Consider the following 17,764-nt stretch of genomic DNA (forward strand, 5'->3'; position numbering starts at 1 on the left):
ATGGCGGAGTGACTGGAGCAGCGCTACTGCATCAAATTTTGCCAGAAACTGGGCGACAGCCAAGTGGAAACCATTCGGAATATTCAGACGGCTTTCGGTGACGATGCTATGAGCACCACACAGATTAAGCAATGGTACAACTGGTTTCAAGATGGCCGCGCATTGGTGGAGAGCGAGCCACGCTCCGGTAGGCCATCAACATGCCGAAATTACCAGGCCACTGCCGAAGTGAACGCTGTGGTGATGCGGGACCATTGTGTGACTATCCGAGAAATTGCGGAAGAGGTGGACATCAGCACTTTTCCTGCACATTCCATTATCACCGAAGATTTGGCCATGAAGTGAGTTGCGGCGAATTCGTGCCGAAGCTTCTCACGGTGGAGCAAATGCAGCTTTGTGTTGAAATCTCACAGGACATGCTGGATTCCACAAACAGTGACCCCGATTTCATGAACACCATGATCACTGGTGACGAGTCTTGGATGTACTGGTACGACCCGGAAACCAAATCCCAGTCGTCACAGTGGAAGCATTCCACGTCACCAAGACCAAAGAAGGCCCGCCAAGTGCGCAGCAATGTCAGAATGATGCTGACTGCTTTCTTTGACTCCCTCTGTGTGGCACACCACGAGTACGCACCACAGGGTCAAACAATGATCATAGAGTACTACAGGGATGTCCTCCGTCGCCTACGTGATGATGTACGGCGCAAGAGACCGGAGTTGAGGTCAACAGGAAATTGGCGCATCCACCACGACAATACTCCTGCACATTCTTCGCACTTGATTCAGACTTTTTTGGCGGAAAACCGGACTCCTGTAGTTCAGCAGGTTCCTTACTCTCCTGATATGGCCCCCTGCGACTTCTGGCTGTTTCCCAAAATCAAGAAGCCGTTGAAAGGAGCGCGATTTCAGACAAGAGAGGACATTATGGCTGCAACGACAGCTGAGCTAAACTCCATTCCGAAAGAGGCCTTTCAGGTATGCTTCCAACCATGGCAGCACCGCTGGGAGAAGTGTGTGGAGTCCCAAGGAGACTACTTTGAGGGTGATTAGTTTTCTAACGCTCCAGTTATGCCAGTTTTTTTTTATTCGGCCAAAGGTCGGATACTTTTCTAACAGACCTCGTACTTTTCTCTGGAGGGATATTGGTAAACTGGCATACATGATCTGAGAGAACCTGCCGTATGCGCTCCACCCCGTTCTTATTTTAGTTATTTTCCTCTCATGATCGGGATCAGTGGCCACTACCTGCCCTAAGTAGACGTATTCCCTTACCACTTCCAGCACTTCGTTACCAATTGTGAGCTGCTTTTCCTTGCGAGGCTGTTGAAAAGAGAAAAGTTTGTTTCATTACATCGATTGAATGTGTTCGATGTCATTCAACTGTTTCTCGCACATCTTTTTATTTTTCGTGGCAGGTAGTGCTATAGTGTACACAGCAGACAGTAATCGACAGAAGCGGGAACAACCAAAAACATGTTTATTGCTCCCAAAGTTGAGCACATTCTCCGAACGCAATTCATATACGTTTCCTGTACATGTGCTGACAAAAAAGAGATAAAATCGCCGGCAGAACATAGTACGAAGAGGCCGGTCACAACGAGGCATGAACACTTGTGGCCTGCACTGAGGCCTATACTGAGCATTTTTACGTATACTGCGAAAAACGCGCGCGTAGCAGTTCTTGCTTTTAAAATTTCCGTATACCAGCGTATTGTTTTTTTTTTCTTTTGGCTCATGTTAACTGACAGTCATTAGCTTTAAATTTGCGTAAATGTGGCAGAATTTACGCTTTAATCGTAATCGCTGAAAATGTAGAACGAAAATTTCAATAACTTAAAAGTCTTCAGGACAATAAAGATTTGAACTTTCCCCTGGCCGCCGACGGCCATATGGCGAGACGATCGCGCCGCATGGTCACGCGGGCGTCTTGCGCAGCTTGAAGCTTCCCTGCCGTATCTCGGCAAGCAGGCGGTCGACGATGCACTCTTCCTCTACAACGGAGGAAGCCGGCTTCTTTGCGTGTCCTGCGGAGAGGGGCGCGAAAAACACTGTTAGCCAGCGCGAAGCACGGCTCGACGCAAGTGGTCGCCGTCAATTCTCACGCCATTTTGAGGGGGCACGATTCGCTTCGCGGAATAACCGAGTTAACTGAAGAACAACGCCCTTTCTTCAAAGTTGAACAGGCTTTTAATGAGTGGGCACCAACGTCTTACCGCTGGTATACAGTTGCGAAGAAAAAGGTCCCTCTGTATTCATAAGGCGGAGCTGAGGTTCGACTTTTATTGCAATTATTTCTTAATTGGAAACCACTACACCAAGAAGCTTTTGCGAAGACCAATGCGATAACATTTCTCCCGATGTTGCATCGTCATTATGTCCTGACCCTGTTATCCAGTGACCATCCTCGTCAGTTTAGGAAAGTAACCTGCCTAACCAATGGCGGGGGTCCCGGGTTCGATCCCAATATCGGAGTGAATACTATTTCATTACGAAAATTTCTTAAAGCTTTGTACTTTCAGCAGTATATACGTTGCGAAATGTATGCATTTTCAAAGCAGCAGCATGATTTGGCTGGGATGGATGTCGATTACAACTGTGCCGCTGTGAAAAGCTTGGTCGCTTAACTCTGAATTGACAGTGAGTTCTCGTGGGAATGCGCGGACATTAATGACATGTTATTTGCATATAACTGCACCCCGATGCGTTTTCAGAATAGGATTGCACGGATGCCAGCGTAATACCGGGCGCTGGCACTGCCTAACTGCGTATACTGCCACAGAAGATTATCGGACTTGACAAAGAAAAAAAAAGACGTAAAACTTTTACACTGGCTGACATCGGAAAGAACAACATGCCACACATGTCACGCAGGTCGGAGCAATTACGATCTTGCGCTCAAAGTGACTTGCGAGAAAACTCTGCGTGATCTTGGGACTTTCATCGTTTCATCGTGATATTTTCATCGTTATAGCTGCAAAAAACAAACTGATAATAATAAAAATGCCGCCATTTTTCAAGTGAAGAAAACGTAGCCAGTGGCCATTAAAAGCAAAGAAAGCACAGACAAGTGTAGCTGCTGTAAGCGAAGCATTATGTTCAGATTGTAATGCTTGTAGCTAGATTTCAGAACTGCACACACAAAAATGGTATGCAGCACAAGTCACAAGGTTGAGGGCCCGCAACCGGCCACCAACGGCTCTGTACCGTATCAACGTGTTGTCCAAAGAAGACAAGAACAGAGCAAGACTGTACACGCCGGGCAACGCTAATAATCGCTTTGCTTCAGCTACTACACTGCGTCAGTGCGTTCCTTGGTGTCCATGTCTGCAAGTTTATACTGCTCATTTGCTCGATCCCGGCACTGTAGCATGCAAGCTGCGTGCAGATCGCCGTGCTGCTTCTCTTGCTCGGCTACTCCCCGCATACTGCAGTACCGCCGTCTGTCGTCCCACTTGCAAAGCAAGCAGCAAGTGTCAGTTCCCATTGCGGACTATGGCGGCATCCGCCCTACGTGCATGCAAGCGTCTTCGATCTCCGGACGGCATGCCGCATTTCATGCGTGATCGCGGCAGGGATGGGCACTCCGGTGGCTTGTGGCAGCTCTGCGACCGGCGGAGCTGCCTCAAGCCACCGTGCCGGTTTTGGTTCTCGCGGGCTGACCTTTGACGTCACAGCCCGCGGGCACCAAAACCGGAACGCGAGGAGAAAAACAGTGCTGCAAAAAAATGCACAAATCGCACGAATACATATCTTCTACAGTTCTGTCATATCCACCTCGATGCGAGCGTGCGTGCAGTAAGGAAGGCGTACACCGTGCATGCTCCGTTCGCTTTCCTCCGCAGAAGCACGCAGGCGTGCAAGCTGCCCCACGATAACTAAGTGGCGAGAATCCGCTTACAATTCGCAAACCGCATGCAGGAATAATCCCGCAACACTACATGCACTGCTTCGTGACCAGTGACTTCGCTATGATGCAAGTCATGCACTTGCGACGGCGTTGTTCGACTGGCAATAGACACCCTTAGCATACCGTGTACCGTGTTAGCGTTACCGTTACCAGTGTACCAGGAGACCACCCTCCGCCAGTGCGCACACGCCGATTGGTCCCGATGCGGCAGGCATACGCGCAGCTGCCCGGCCCCCGGCGCCCTCAATGAGATCTGCGCGTGAACACTGACAGCGCGCGGGCCCTCGGTGCTTCGATAACGGCAAAAAAGTACATGGCATGCTAAACGTATCTAATTATGTTCGTTATTGATTTTTCCTCGGCTTCATCGCGTCGTTTTGTTTCAATCTGCTTGATGGGCGCCTTCCTTAGTACCACGCCAGGCAGCCTCACGGTTCTTGCAGCGCGCTTGCCAATCATAGTGGAGGCAGCTGGTGTGACGCCTTTGAAAATGCAGTTTACATTCTTGAGTGATTTGGGGTTAAACATCCCGAAGCGACACATGAGCTTTGAGGAACGCCTTAGCAGATGGCTCCAGATTAAATTAGACCACCTGGCTTTCTTCAGGGTGCCCTCATATCGCACAGCTTACGGGCGCTTTTTGCGTTTTGCCTCCATCGGAACTCAGCCGCCGCGGCCGGGAGGCTCCTGAGTATGACAGCAGTTGGCATATAGGGTACCGCGCACGATGGAGCGAATATATCTTTGCAAGTTTCGATGAGGGAAATGCCTAAAATGTACCAATTATATTGGCGCTTAGACATTCACGGCTTATGGACCTTCACAACGACGTCTAAGGACGCCGTCATATTCGACATTGGACTATGGGAGACACATATTTAAAAGGCTGTGCGCTAAAAAGACGTTCAAAGGAAAAAGGAGATGACAGGAAGAAGCGCTTCTTTCCTGTCGTCTCCTTTTTCCTGTGAACGTCTTTTTAGCGCACAGCCTTTTAAATATGAATATGTACCAACTAGCCCGTCAAAAAGCCTTACTAATGGGAGACACCTGCCAAAGCCTGCTCGTAGAACATGAAAAAGCTGGGGTACGACTTCACTGGGGTACGAACGGAGTCGGTGTTAGGTAGCTCCCGCATCTTCCCTGCAGCTCAAAAGCCGTCAGCCCCGAGAGTCGTGAAAAGGTATACCCGAGGAACAACCGCTTGACAGTAGAGCTGAGGAACCTCGGCTACGATGCACAATGCTGTTCCACGAGAATTTCGTACAATAAATTCTACAGTTGTTTCATTATTCCATGACGTCTATCTGTAAGACGGTTTAAGACGCGCACGAAGTGTGTGTCCGCGCGTGGCGCTTCCGCTGGCGGGGCTCCAATCACTGGCTCTGTTGCCTATATACGGGAAGCGTTTATGTGCTGCTCGTGCGGAGGCTGAAAAGTTTAGAAGCGTCCACCGCTCATTTCATGGGAGCTCTCCTGTCTGGGCTAAAATAGCAAGCACCGCCGCAGCGCGGGAGGGACAGAGAAGTCACTTGGCTAGTGCACCACGGAGTGACGTGTAGTGGTGGGCGTTCCTCTGCGCGCTTCAAAGATACGCGGTTTTCGACACGCAAGATGGCCAAAATTTGTTGAGACACAACACCGAGAGTAACTTCGTTCTCAAATTTCTAACAGCCGACAAAGTTGTTACTAATAACCAGCTAAAAATCTCTAACCAGAAGCCTAACTGTAAAAGCTGAAAAGTTAAAGATTAGACATTATTTACCCAGCTTACTAGTTAGCTTTATTCACATGTTTTCTGATGTCCGCCAAACACCTTTTATGTGACTGTTTAAGGTGTTTGTATTTTATTTTATTTTCTTCTCTCTTATGTTAATGCACATGTCGTGTGACTTCGTAGCGCTATATCTGTCTGACGTCGCTACGCTGATCTGCCAGCCCGCCCACAAGCACTGTATACTTAGGTGGGCGTTGTATGTAATAAAAAAAATTCTATGTTATTATTATTATTGCTATCATTATTACACTAGCACAGTCGAACCCGGATACTCGAAGGGGGATCGTGAAATAGTTCGATACATAAAAAATGGTAAAAGATAAGCTTATGCGTAACTATAAGCATTAATATATTGCACCCATGCTAGTGACGCATCCTTGTAGCGACGTGCAGCCCGCCAGCGTGCGCATCGCTGGCTAAGCCTAACGTGCTTAGCATCGAAGTCGCAGCGGGCGGGGCTTTTGAACTAGTCACTGCCTGTCAAAATGTATTGTACCATTAACTGCACACTATAAGTATAATAATCTCATTAAACATAAGGTACAGTCGGCAACGCCTTCGGCAGAAGCACGCCTGGTGAGCTCCACCGCAAGGCTTTAGTTAAGTTGGCTTCACAGCACGAAATTGGTTTGGTTTGGTCTATGGGGTTTAACGTCCCAAAGCGACTAAGGCTATGAGAGACGCCGTAGTGGAGGTCTCCGAAAATTTCGACCACCTGGGGTTCTTTAACGTGCACTGACATCGCACAGTACACGGGCCTCTAGAATTTCTCCTCCAAAGAAATTCAACCGCCGCGGCCGGGATCGAACCCGCGTCCTTCGGGTCAGCAGCCGAGCACCATAACCACTGAGCCACCGCGGCGGCTCACAGCATGAAATTGATGCGGCGTGAAAAATGAGTACAAGAGAACGAAGGTCAGCCTCAAACACGCCTCATATTCTCTTCGTCACACGGTGTACAGCGCTAGTGCTGCAAGCAGTTGCCCAAGATGGCGCAGATGATCCGTATCCGCGCGCGAAACGTTATCGAAGAGCGCCATTAGGAGAAGCGTCACTTGCAGAGGCGCGGCGCGCGGCTCGATACATCGGGCGTTCCGCTGAATGCGAGTTCGATAAACAAAAACAGTGGTGTGCTTTTGTACGGGATTTTCAAGGGGATACTCTGACTGCTAGATATAAATAACTCGATATATCCGGGTCGACTATATTACTATGCCGCAAAAGCACTCTGTACACCTAAAAAAAATTAATTATTGGCGGGCTGAAACAGCCGGTATATCGGGGTCTTCACGTATGCGCTGCTGGCTGTCGGAGCTGTGAGCTTGCTAGGCATCTGAGGTAGCACACACCGAATTAGCCACCTGCCTAATGAAGCGTAAGGCCAAACTTTTAGCGAAAGCTATATTGGCCACGAACTTGCGATTTCGTTGTGGCGGTGCTCCGAGGAGGCACATAGACCGACCTTGAGCCGTTGCCTAGCAACCGCCGCAGCTGGCGGACGCCGCGCGCTCGCCGCGCCATCTGGCATGACGTCACACCGCGCGCCTCGCCGCGGAGCCGCCGCGTTGGTATGACGTCACACCGCGCGCCTCGTCGTTGCGCTCGCTTTCGCTACGTATATCCTGGCATAGCCGAGCTAAGCCACTGCCTTTTTTTTCATTAATGCAGCCAGCATTCAACGGAGAGATTACTGTGCCGGATTCCAGCGAAAATATTTTCCCATGCCATCAAAACTACATATTGGCCTAATAATTGAAGAGCGCGGCGTAGGATCGAACCCGGGTCTCCAAGAATGCCGTCCCAACAGCTGTCCGAATAATGTCACTACAGGTGTGACCTTTCAATCTAAATAAAGTAACGCCGCGCGAGAGGGCATGCAGGGCAAGCACCAGGAGCAGGGAGTGCCGTGCACGCATGCAGGGAAGACTATACACCTCCACCAAAAAGGGGTTACGGTTAGTGTCATACGTTTCTTTGAAGCAGCTGCATCAGAAGCTGGAAAGACTGTGATGGCTTTGCGTCTGCCGGAGAACACAACACAAGACTTCACAATATGAACAATGCGAAACTGTGAAACAGAGAACAGCGGTTGCGTGGTCACTTGCTGCTTGTTTGGAAGTGTGTCATATAGAAGCAGCAGTGCAATGTTAAGCGTGCGTTGCACAAGACAGAGCAAAACAGAGAATGCTACTTCGCACGTCACATCTTTGGCCTGCAAGACAACAAACACTTCAGAACGCGGATACGTTCAGGCAAGTACGCGAGCGACACCTCGGGTGCAGGGCAGCTTTCGCCGATTGGTTGGTAAATTTAGAAATGGCTCTCAAGAGGGGCGTGCGAATGTTTATTAAATTTTCGAATAGCGAGTCGAATATCTTCCGATTTGATGAGTGAACCGTTAATTTGGCGCAGGGAAAACTATCAAAAAGTTTTTGAACACTTCTCGAGTAGCATATTTATTCGCATATTGGTCGTCACAACGTACATACAGATCGGCCCACTAACTTCGGATGGGCGACCAATGAAAGCTCTTAGCCGCCAACATGGTATTTAAGCGACCGACACAACGCACCACATAGCGGAGATGCGGTGGTGCTGTGAGAAACTCATCACCGGAGAGACACTGGATGTCGCTGCCCTCCCCAGCATCCCAGCATCGCACTTTCCGGCGACGTTGAAATCGCGTATTGTCCATTTCTGGACGCCTCCGTGGCTGAACTACTGAGAAAAAGTTTACGACGATGTTTCTATCTGCCATCGACGCGGTGCTGGCGGTGCAGGGCTATGTTCTTATCTTCATACCGGCGTTACCTGAAAATATTTCTCGCGACTCGTTTGAAAGCGGCACGCCTGTAACCTGTGTGCAGTGTATACCGGTGGCAGCAACTGCTGTAGTTTGTGAAGGCAGTCAGATACGGAAAAGTTTCCGCAGTACCGCAGTTGGCTTCGCTCTACATTCTTGTTTTGAGGTATTAGTAAGGTTTTCGCCTTGCCTTGGCCGTGATTTGCGTACTGGCCTGCAGTGGAGTTTGGAGAGCATGATTTAGAAAAAGCAGGTCGACTTATACGAGAGTAAATACGGTAGTTTCCGGATAGTTTCCGAGCAAGGCGTCATTTCATTCCATTTCATGTCGTGCTTTTTCATTCATTGAATTCATAAATAAAATTAATGAAGGCGTGTGACGCAACGCCGAAGTCTAAAAGCGGTCCGCGCACGGGAGCAAGGGTCCGATGCGAAAATGACAGTGAACTGCTTGAGGCGCGAAAGAAAGGTTGCAGTATGAAAGGGAGCTTTGCGCTCCTATCAACTTTCAGTTACTGTCAAACGTAAAATGGCTTTTTTGCTCAAGTAATGGCAGCATGCTCACCTAGTCCAATCGGCTAAACTGGAAAATGCACGCAACAGCATGCTCTTGGAAGCCATATATACGAAACGCCATTGCAAATAAAAATGTCTTTCATGCATATTTCCGTCCTTAAAAGGAAACAGCGTGCACAAATTAGAACACGGCCTCCAGAATGTTCGATTCACATTCGATTCATTTGACTATTCGGCTCAGATTCAGGTGACTATTCGACTCGTATTCGATTCGATTTTGAACCGCACGCCCCCTACACTTTATGTTTCAAATGTCTGTTGTGTTCCTTTATGATATAAAGTCGAACCTCGTTATAACGAAACGGTTATTAACGAAGTAATGGATATAACGAAGGAATGAAGATGCTCCTTGGAAACTCGGTCAACACGGGCTACAACGAAGCTACGGCTATAACGAGGTAATGGCCGGGCACCTTCAATTTCGTTATAACGAGGTTTAATAAAAAACTGTCATGAAAATCATATTTTTGGTAGGCGCTGTTATATGCTGCAGAAAAATCAGAAAATAACTGCACCCGGTGAAATCGTGTAGCAATGCGCACTTAGTACAAGCCGATGTCAAGCAGCGCCTAAAACCTTGCACGCGGTCTTCTGTGGGCCAACTTTTCTTGCCCTCTGAGGTAACAGTCATGGCCCCGGAACGTATTCGCGTTAAGAAACACCCGCCAATCTGCCGCGACATCTTTGGCAATGCACGTACAAAAGAGACAGAGAAATCCGAGGTACAGCAGTTATTTTCATTGTGCCCCCCCGCATCCAGAAGCTGAGACAGTTTCAGTGGCATTTTGCTGAAGATAAAAAAAAAGAAACTTTGGATGCTGCGTAATATTCGTTTATTGTTAAAGTTTGTTTCAAACAAACACAAAAAATGCACTAAGCTTTTTTACGCTCGCAAAAGAGCAAAGAAAAAACGAAGGTGCGACAGGCCGTAGAAAGCTGCTGAATATTTTTGCCTTCAGCTCTTTTTCCTCCCACCAGAAAGCAGAAGGCCAGTGATACCTTTCCCGGTCGTACGCGCCGTATTCATCAGTTCTGAGGTTGACGTGTGAACCGTTTTAAACACGTAATTCAGTTAGGAACCGTAAGTTTTGCTTTCTGTGTGAGATGAAAGCAAATTGAGGCCGATGATTTTGGAGAGTATGTACTTCCACATGTGCTCAGTTATTTGTTTGTCGCGTCGCTAGGGGCCGTTAGCAGAGCTCGCGCACGTCTCTTCCAAGGGCAGCCAGGCAGACCAAATGAACGAGTCGTTCAAACGATTAAAGAGAGACTCGATACATGCCCCCAAAGATGCCAGTAATGCGAACGTCGCGTCGCAAACAAACCGCAGCATTACAGAGAAGAAGCCATGGTGTTTGTGGTTCAACTCTACAGTGTACTGTAAGCCTCTTTAGCTGTACACTCCATTTTTGAAGGTTCTAAGGGGCACATCGAAGCACAGTGTCTTAAATGAGCACACATGACAACACAGGGAAGCCGCAGAAGCGCACAGTGAACAACTAAAGCGCTTCCTGCCGGCTGGGTGCGGTCCCATAGTGTGGGAAAGCGCCCTCCGTATTAGGGAGGCACGTACCTGACTTGCCCTGGTCGGTGCCCATCCGCGTGATTTTGAGCTTCTCCGCTCGTTCCTCCAGTTTCCGCCTCTCTTCGTTTTCCTGCGACGCAGAATAGGTGAAATGGGACGTGCGGTCACTCAGAGGTTCAAGGATAAAGCTTGACTGCATGCGCGTCCACCCGGGAACAAAAGTTTTCGGACTACGGTTGCAGCCAAGAAACTAATCTTCCTTGCGGCCTACATGTGGCGGCTTGGAGTCAACCGGTTTCCCAGCGGCAACACTAGTCTTACCTTTCACCCCAGGATGTAAGCACTACTGCTTTTCCTATTCGAAAGCCCGAGACGAATGTAGTCTTCCCCGCAGCGCTGTCATGACCATCGTCCGGCACATTTGGATACACAACTCGGAAAATGCAGGTTTGGAGATGAACATTTGTACTCATCATCTTTGCCCAGCGTACATTTATAGCGTACATGCCCAGCGTTGGTTACATCGCCCGCTCTAACCCTTCCTGTTATACAGTTGTGGCAGCTTGGCCATAGGTAATTCTTGTTCTATAAAAAGCTGTGCGACACAGCAAGGGGCGAAGAGTGCGCCATCAACTTCTTGTGGTCCAAGGTGTGTCGCACTACCCTTCGTACGAATAACCCTTCCTAACACCCTAACATACTCCTTCCTGTTTAAACTGTCCTCTAGCGCATTTTTTTTTCATAAAAGGGAGTGAACTAGAGGACAGCATACTTCTTTTTTACTCCCACATAGGCTTATTTGTGTTTATAGTGGACAAGCTCCGCACATGGCGATTTCATTAATGATGGCGGCGCCGTGTAAAGCTAGACTTAGAGGCCAACTAAAGTTTCCAAATGGCTGTATTGCACATGCGCACGGCGGATGGGACTGACCGCCGTTTTATATCGTTCGTACTGATCACAGTTAACTGCTATTATGCGTCGCACTTGTAGACAGCCTGCTTGGTACAAAAATGTCTGCAGCTAACGCGTTAAGTCGTTGCACTTGTTTACGCACTGTCTGCGTCACTTTTCAAGACAACAAGGGCAGGGCACAGAGGATGTGTTACAACGCTGAAAAACAGCATAAAAATGAATAAATTCGTAACACGCGCTAGAAGGCATTATTGGATGCACAGAAAAGGAAGTATAAAAGGCAAAATTAGAAGAAAGAAACAAGATTTGGAAGTTCAGGCGTCACCTTTAAGATGCACGGTTCACTTGTCCTGTTCTTTGCAAAAGTACGCGATAGCTCGCTGGTGCATTTCTTGTTTCTGAATGCCAGCCGCGAGACACGAGTGTTGTTTGGAGAATAATTCGAAGCCAGCTCACCTTCTGGGCCAGCTTGACCTTTTCGCAGAAGTTGTTGAAGATGTGCAGGCACTCCTCGACTGAGAAGCGGCTCTCCTCCTCGCAGAAGTGCTCGGCGAGTCTGCGCGACAGCTGGCCGATCTGGTCGAAGCTGGAGGACAGCTCGGACAGCTGCGCCTTGGCCTCCTGCTCGCGCATGCGCACCAGAGGGCAACGAGAGTGAGCGCCTCTCTTGTAGCGGTTTTATTAAAATAATAACAAAAGGAAGAAAAAGATTTTTGCCAGCCCCGGCATCTGCCATCGCTACGGGAAGCACCTGAGCTGGGGCAGCGGAAATAAAGGGATGGCAGATAGGTCGTAGAAATGAAATGAAAGAGGTGAGGGGACAGTTAGAAAAAGATGGGGAAGGGGGGGGGGGGGTACACTATACAAGTAATCTGTTTACATTTTGACATACATACAAGTCGGGCGCGCGTGATGATCTTAGTTAAAGTATAATAAAAGCACGCAATCACGACACAATGTCTCTCCCGGCTGCGTTGAAGCGATCGCGTTGCGTACGCCACACTGCGTGCGAGCTATCTCATTGATCAAAGTGAGAGTGTGTTGAAGTCACTTGAGAGCACCTTCGCCTGCGGTTACTAATGGACGCAGATACGGCTCTCAGGCCGCATTTCTGGCCGCATTTCGGGCTCGCGGCTGTGGCTTGCTTAACCAGCGAAGCAGTAGGCTTATCAAACTTTTTCCACGTGTCGGGATAAAGTGTAAATTATGGGGTTTTATTGTCCCGAAGCGGCAAGTGGGATACGGAGGACACCACAATGGAGGACACCGGGTTAATATACTATATACACCACCTGAGGTTACCTTTAGCGTACAGCACATGGGCGTATTTGCATTTAGCCGCCATGGAAATGCGGCCGCCACGGCCAGGATCAGATCCCGCGACAGTGGTGTCAGCACAGTCGGGTTACAAGTCGGTGATCGATCCTTCAGACTGGCTACGGCAAGTAACGATGCGCCAGTATAATTATCTTATGTTTTGGTTATCTGATGGTTACTCATGATGCGAGATCTGACGTGCCAATCATTCACATCAGGTACGAAAGTCTGCTTGAATGCCTGAATTCCGACAGAACACGCAGTGTTACATTTGATCGCAGCCACTAGAACACTAGCACATCAAGTACTTTGTCTCTGCACATCAACGGACGAAACTTGTCCTTGTGTGCGTTCGTCTGGCTTTCGGTTGGTCGTTTTTTCGCCACAGTGAGAATGGGCTCGTTAAAGCACTTCCAGTAAAACAGCGCCACGTCCACGGGAGGAGAATCCGCTCACGTTCACGAAGCTCCTGAAGTGGCGCTTGAAGTCGGCGTCGCCCTGAGGGAGCTGCCTCTCGAGCCTCTCGATGCCCGTCGACAGTTGCTTGAGCTCGGACCGCATGCCGTCCAGCGAGAGCCTGCGAAGACCGGCGACGCGGGTCTTACATTTCTCCTCCGCCCAGAGGCATTTGCTCGTGCATGGACGAGCATCGCTAGCAGCGTTTACATGAATGCGACACAACGAGTCTTCCAGACGATTTTTCGAGAGAAAGAGCAGGTTTTTAGAAGGAAAGGCGCGACTCGTCTTATGCTCTCTTCCTCGATGTTTTTGCACTTTCAAAAAGTGGACTGAGTCGACTTCTGTCGCATTCATGTAAACACATACGCATCGACTACCGTGCTGCTTGGATTTTACAGCGACAGGTGTTGAAGGCCCATTCCCTGGGTTTCGAGTCGTAGTAGTAAGAATGCTTTATCGGAAGGTTACGCTCTGCGATGATTGCGGTGCCGCCTATAGCGTGCACCGCAGTCATCGGCATCCACTGCAGTTCCCGTGTTCCAATACCACAGGAATGCAGCCTCCGAGGCGGTCGGGAATCTAACCCACGTCCTGATGACGGCAGGCTTATTTTTACTGCGCAGCGTGCTTAATGCTCGCGGTGCCCCATCTTAAAGTGACACTCGAGATTGTAGCGGGTTCGAATCACAAAGAGACCACTCTGGACGAAAACGGAGCTTTTAGAAGCTGGAAAAGACCGATTAACGAAATACAGGTGTCGTCAAATCACCGGGCGACTTCGCTTATAAACTGCGAGCTTCGACACCGATTTTTTGGACTATGATTGCGGTGTTCGCTATGACAGTTCCACAGACGCGGGGGGCGCCCCGGAGACGTACCTGGAGCACTGTCCCAAGTGCCGCAGGTCCTTGGTGAAGGAGAGCGTCTGCGCCTGCTCCTTCTCGGCGATCTCGACCAGGAAGTGGAGAAGCGTCATGCGCGGCTTGTTCGAGCGAGTCTCCAGCAGCTTGGGCAGCGTGTTCAGCCGGAAGCCGAATGCGTTGCCCGCGTAGCTGCCCTGAAACGCGAGAGGAGGTGGGGGCAATTTAAAACACTGCAGGGCGCCAACAAATTGGCTGTAGTGTTGATCTCGTCATTTGAATTTAGTACGAACCTGCAATTGGGCCACTTTGTCAGTTCAGTTGTACCTACGTAACGTTTGCACTTTTCCTCAATCCGCTGGCTCTCTTCGTCATTTCTGCACAATACACGAGTTCACTTCCCTCTAACAATCTTGGATCGAGAGACGAGAGTTTTACAGGTGTATTTCTTTTGTCGTTGTAGGACCAAACAGTCAGTTTTTCTCGTTGCCCCCAATGCTTAAAAAGGTATGCAATTTAAACGTTTGCATTGCTCGCAGTATGCTCTTCGCAGGCTCAGCCAGTTCTTTCAACGGGGCCGCCCGCCGCTTTGGGCAAACACACAGAAGCAGCCGTGAACACCTAGACGCACAATTCAATGGAGGATGTCGCGAAATAAAACGACAGAAGGGTGGTTGAATTAATTATTTTGTTCCTGCCTCCCATGACACAAGTCGTTATGATAGTAGGAAAGAAAGTCGATCAGGTCTTAAATACTGATTCAAGGCTGCTTGGAAGTCGAACCGTATTATCGTCATTAGACGTGATTCACTCGCGAAGCTGCTGCGACACACATTTACTAGTGAGCTGGCTTTATCAAGAATGGCGATTTTCTTGCCTCACCAGTTAGACGGACATGCTGCTCAACAACGCGTCAAATCAGCGCCTTCGCGGTCCGAATCCTGGCAGAAAGTTACGGGAGCCGCGCGGAAGAATGCGCAGAAGAAAGCAAGCCGTTGACCGCTTACTCACCGAGTTGATGAAGTTGCCGGTGATAAGGATGAGCTTGAGGAACTCCTTGAGGCTGCGATTCGTGAGTATCTCCTGGCAGACGCCGATGTAGTTGGTCAGCTGGGGCCTGAGCGCCTCGACGCTGGGCGTGAACTCCTCCATCTGCAGCATGCCGTCCACGTAGAGCGCGTGCAGTCGAAGGTCGCCCAGCATGAGGAAGAACTGCTCTGCCTGGCCAAGCTTGCTCCGGTCGCCCGTGTACGAGCGAAGCATGCTCAGCTGCGGAAAGAACACCGCCTCTATTGTGACACATCAACGTAACAAGCGTAGATAGTGACAGATAGTCCTTCTGACAGTGAGTATAGTGACAATAGGAGGAACACAAAATTCAGGGACGCTTACAACAATCATCCTAATTGCACTTTGGCTGCAGTCTAAGCTGTTTTCGTACATAGATCAATGGATCCTTGCATCTTCGAACAAGTCTGCTTTGCGCGAAAAAAATACAAAGGAAAGATTGAGAAAAGAGTCTGACATTATTACTTACCGAGGAGTACAAAGAGGAGGTATACAGACAGGACTATTCACCTCATTTGGTGCCTTTGTTACTCCTGGCAAATAACGCGAAGTTTAAGCTCGTACTTGGGCGTCTTAAAGCGTTCACCGAGAATAGCCGGCAGTGACTTACAAACAGCTTACCGATATGGAGACAGAATGCTTCCACCAAGTTATTGTGGTAATCTATACCCAGCGTCCAGGTCTACAGTTAGCCGCGCCGTGGGATCTGCGAGCTATAGAGTGCGAAAATTTTACACACTTCAAGGCAGAGCAAACAACCGTAGGGGAAAAAGAGCAAGATGTAAGGGAGTGAACGGCTACTTCGTCATGTCCTTCAAGCGAGAAACGGTCGCCTGCGAAAACGCCGCCCATTCCGTTTTATGCAATCCCACAAAAACGCATGCGCCCGTATATACCTCGTCTGGCTCTGGCAGGATCTTCTGCAGCATGCGCAGGCGCTCCGAGCCGATTTCGCTGGACCTGCAGGAGCGAATCATGGAGACGATTTCTTCAGGACCGGACTTGAACTGCTTGAGGAAGATGCAGACGTTGAGACTCCGCTTGCCGTCCAGCAGGTTCAGCTGCACGCAGGCGCCGCAAACCGCGCATCAGAGGCCAGACTTTTTACTAGGCTACATACTACGAGAAATTCGGGACAAGCGCTTCTAGTTTCCCTGGCTGCCACCACGTGGCCCATGACTTTAAACAATAAAAATAGGGCGTTTACATCACCCGTGAGGTCAGAAAGAAAGAGAATGACAGAGTGGCCGCAGAACAGAACGTGACATGCCGCTAGGGTAAGCTGGGCGCTGTCCCGAATTCAGGTAATGACTCAACGATATGAGGACTACGCAGAGATGCATGCACGACGTGTGTCTCCGTTGTGCTTGTGCCTTTCATGTCGCGTTGAGCCTCCGGGCTGTATACACACTATTATGGAGGAAGGAAAGCTGAGAGACCCTCGATATCCAAGCTTCATGACAAAAAGTGTGCCGGAAGGGCTCCTGGGAGTCTTTGGCCGATGGCGCAGCCAATTGTAACGTTGGGTGCAGCGGCGTCGTCTGCACCATCGTCTGCGCATGCGCAAGCGCGCTGAGATGGCGGCCAACTATAGTGAAGTTGTGCCTTTACATCCGGCTTCAAAAAATGTGACGTAAAGGTCTCTCCTTAAATGTTTTCCTTCCTCCATGCACTGTATCAGCTGTGGGCGCAAAGCAGAACATGCGCAGACATCGCTCACCAGCGCTGGCTCTCTCTTCTTCTTCTTGTCCGGTGCCTTTTGCGGCGTCGTGGTGGCCGTTTTCTGGCAGAAGAGCTCCTCCACTTGCTTGAAGTTGAGCTTCCGCTCAACGTTCTCCTCCTGAGCCTCCTTTGTGACGTCACTCCAGATGCTCTTCCCGCCTGCAGCGAAAGTGAGGGCGCCGCCTGACATTCAGTCGACACGCACTCGCGGGGAAGGGCGCCATGCTGAAGACTCGCCGGTGCCTTTATCTCTCCTCTTAACTTGGGCACATTACGACGCTGCACCTGAGCAAGGGCACTGCGAGCGAATTTTATTTATTTATTTATCAATACTGCAATCCCCTCTGGGGATTTTAGCAGGGTGGGATACAATAAATACATAATGAAAACAATAACACAGACAAAGCATATAATACAAATTAGATCCATGGAGCGTATAAACAGTTAAAGACAACACGTTTTAAAAACAATACCTAAAACAAATGCCGACAGTGATGATTTTGAAATTTGATCATTGGTTAGTAGATTCCATTCAGTTACTGTTCGGGGAAAGAAAGAATACTTAAAACAGTTATTATGGGTGCTAAAGGCGGTTATTGTGCGACTGTGTCTCTGCCTTGTAGAATACCCAGATGAAAAACTAAATATTCCCGTGAGGTCGGTTTTATAATGACCGTTAATAAGTTGAAAGAGGAATTTTAGTCGTGATACACGGTTTCTTTGCGTTAATGGTGGCAGGTTTGCTTTCATTAGTAGTTCGGTTACTGATGTACGTCCAAAGCTATTATATATGAAGCGAACTGCTTTTCTTTGCACCATTTCCATCTTGGTGAT

At 49.1% G+C, this 17,764-nt stretch overlaps 1 protein-coding gene and 1 pseudogene across 2 annotated transcripts in view; one reads left to right on the top strand and one right to left on the bottom strand.

The window, feature by feature from the left end:
• Nucleotides 1-1,424, top strand: LOC149371954 (protein GVQW3-like; annotated as a pseudogene).
• Nucleotides 1,425-1,459: 35 nt separating this feature from the next.
• LOC149371955 (inverted formin-2-like) overlaps nt 1,460-17,764 on the bottom strand; it is a 57,470-nt gene continuing 41,165 nt past the window's right edge. The window contains exons 8-16 of one of the 2 annotated variants that reach the window (XM_089566287.1): nt 16,929-17,089; nt 16,105-16,269; nt 15,152-15,409; nt 14,159-14,337; nt 13,278-13,398; nt 11,961-12,125; nt 10,638-10,719; nt 7,654-7,706; nt 1,460-2,029 (exon numbers count right to left, since the gene is read on the bottom strand). In XM_089566287.1, the coding sequence (XP_089422413.1) occupies nt 1,997-2,029; nt 7,654-7,706; nt 10,638-10,719; nt 11,961-12,125; nt 13,278-13,398; nt 14,159-14,337; nt 15,152-15,409; nt 16,105-16,269; nt 16,929-17,089 (1,217 nt within the window). In that variant the 3' untranslated portion in view covers nt 1,460-1,996. The remainder of the gene's footprint in view (nt 2,030-7,653; nt 7,707-10,637; nt 10,720-11,960; nt 12,126-13,277; nt 13,399-14,158; nt 14,338-15,151; nt 15,410-16,104; nt 16,270-16,928; nt 17,090-17,764) is intronic. The other variant, XM_089566285.1, reaches the window with a different exon arrangement.

This window comes from Amblyomma mixtum, chromosome 1, assembly GCF_055824585.1.
Source record: "Amblyomma mixtum isolate Tamu chromosome 1, ASM5582458v1, whole genome shotgun sequence".
In the NCBI taxonomy this organism is placed as follows: Eukaryota; Metazoa; Arthropoda; class Arachnida; order Ixodida; family Ixodidae; genus Amblyomma; species Amblyomma mixtum.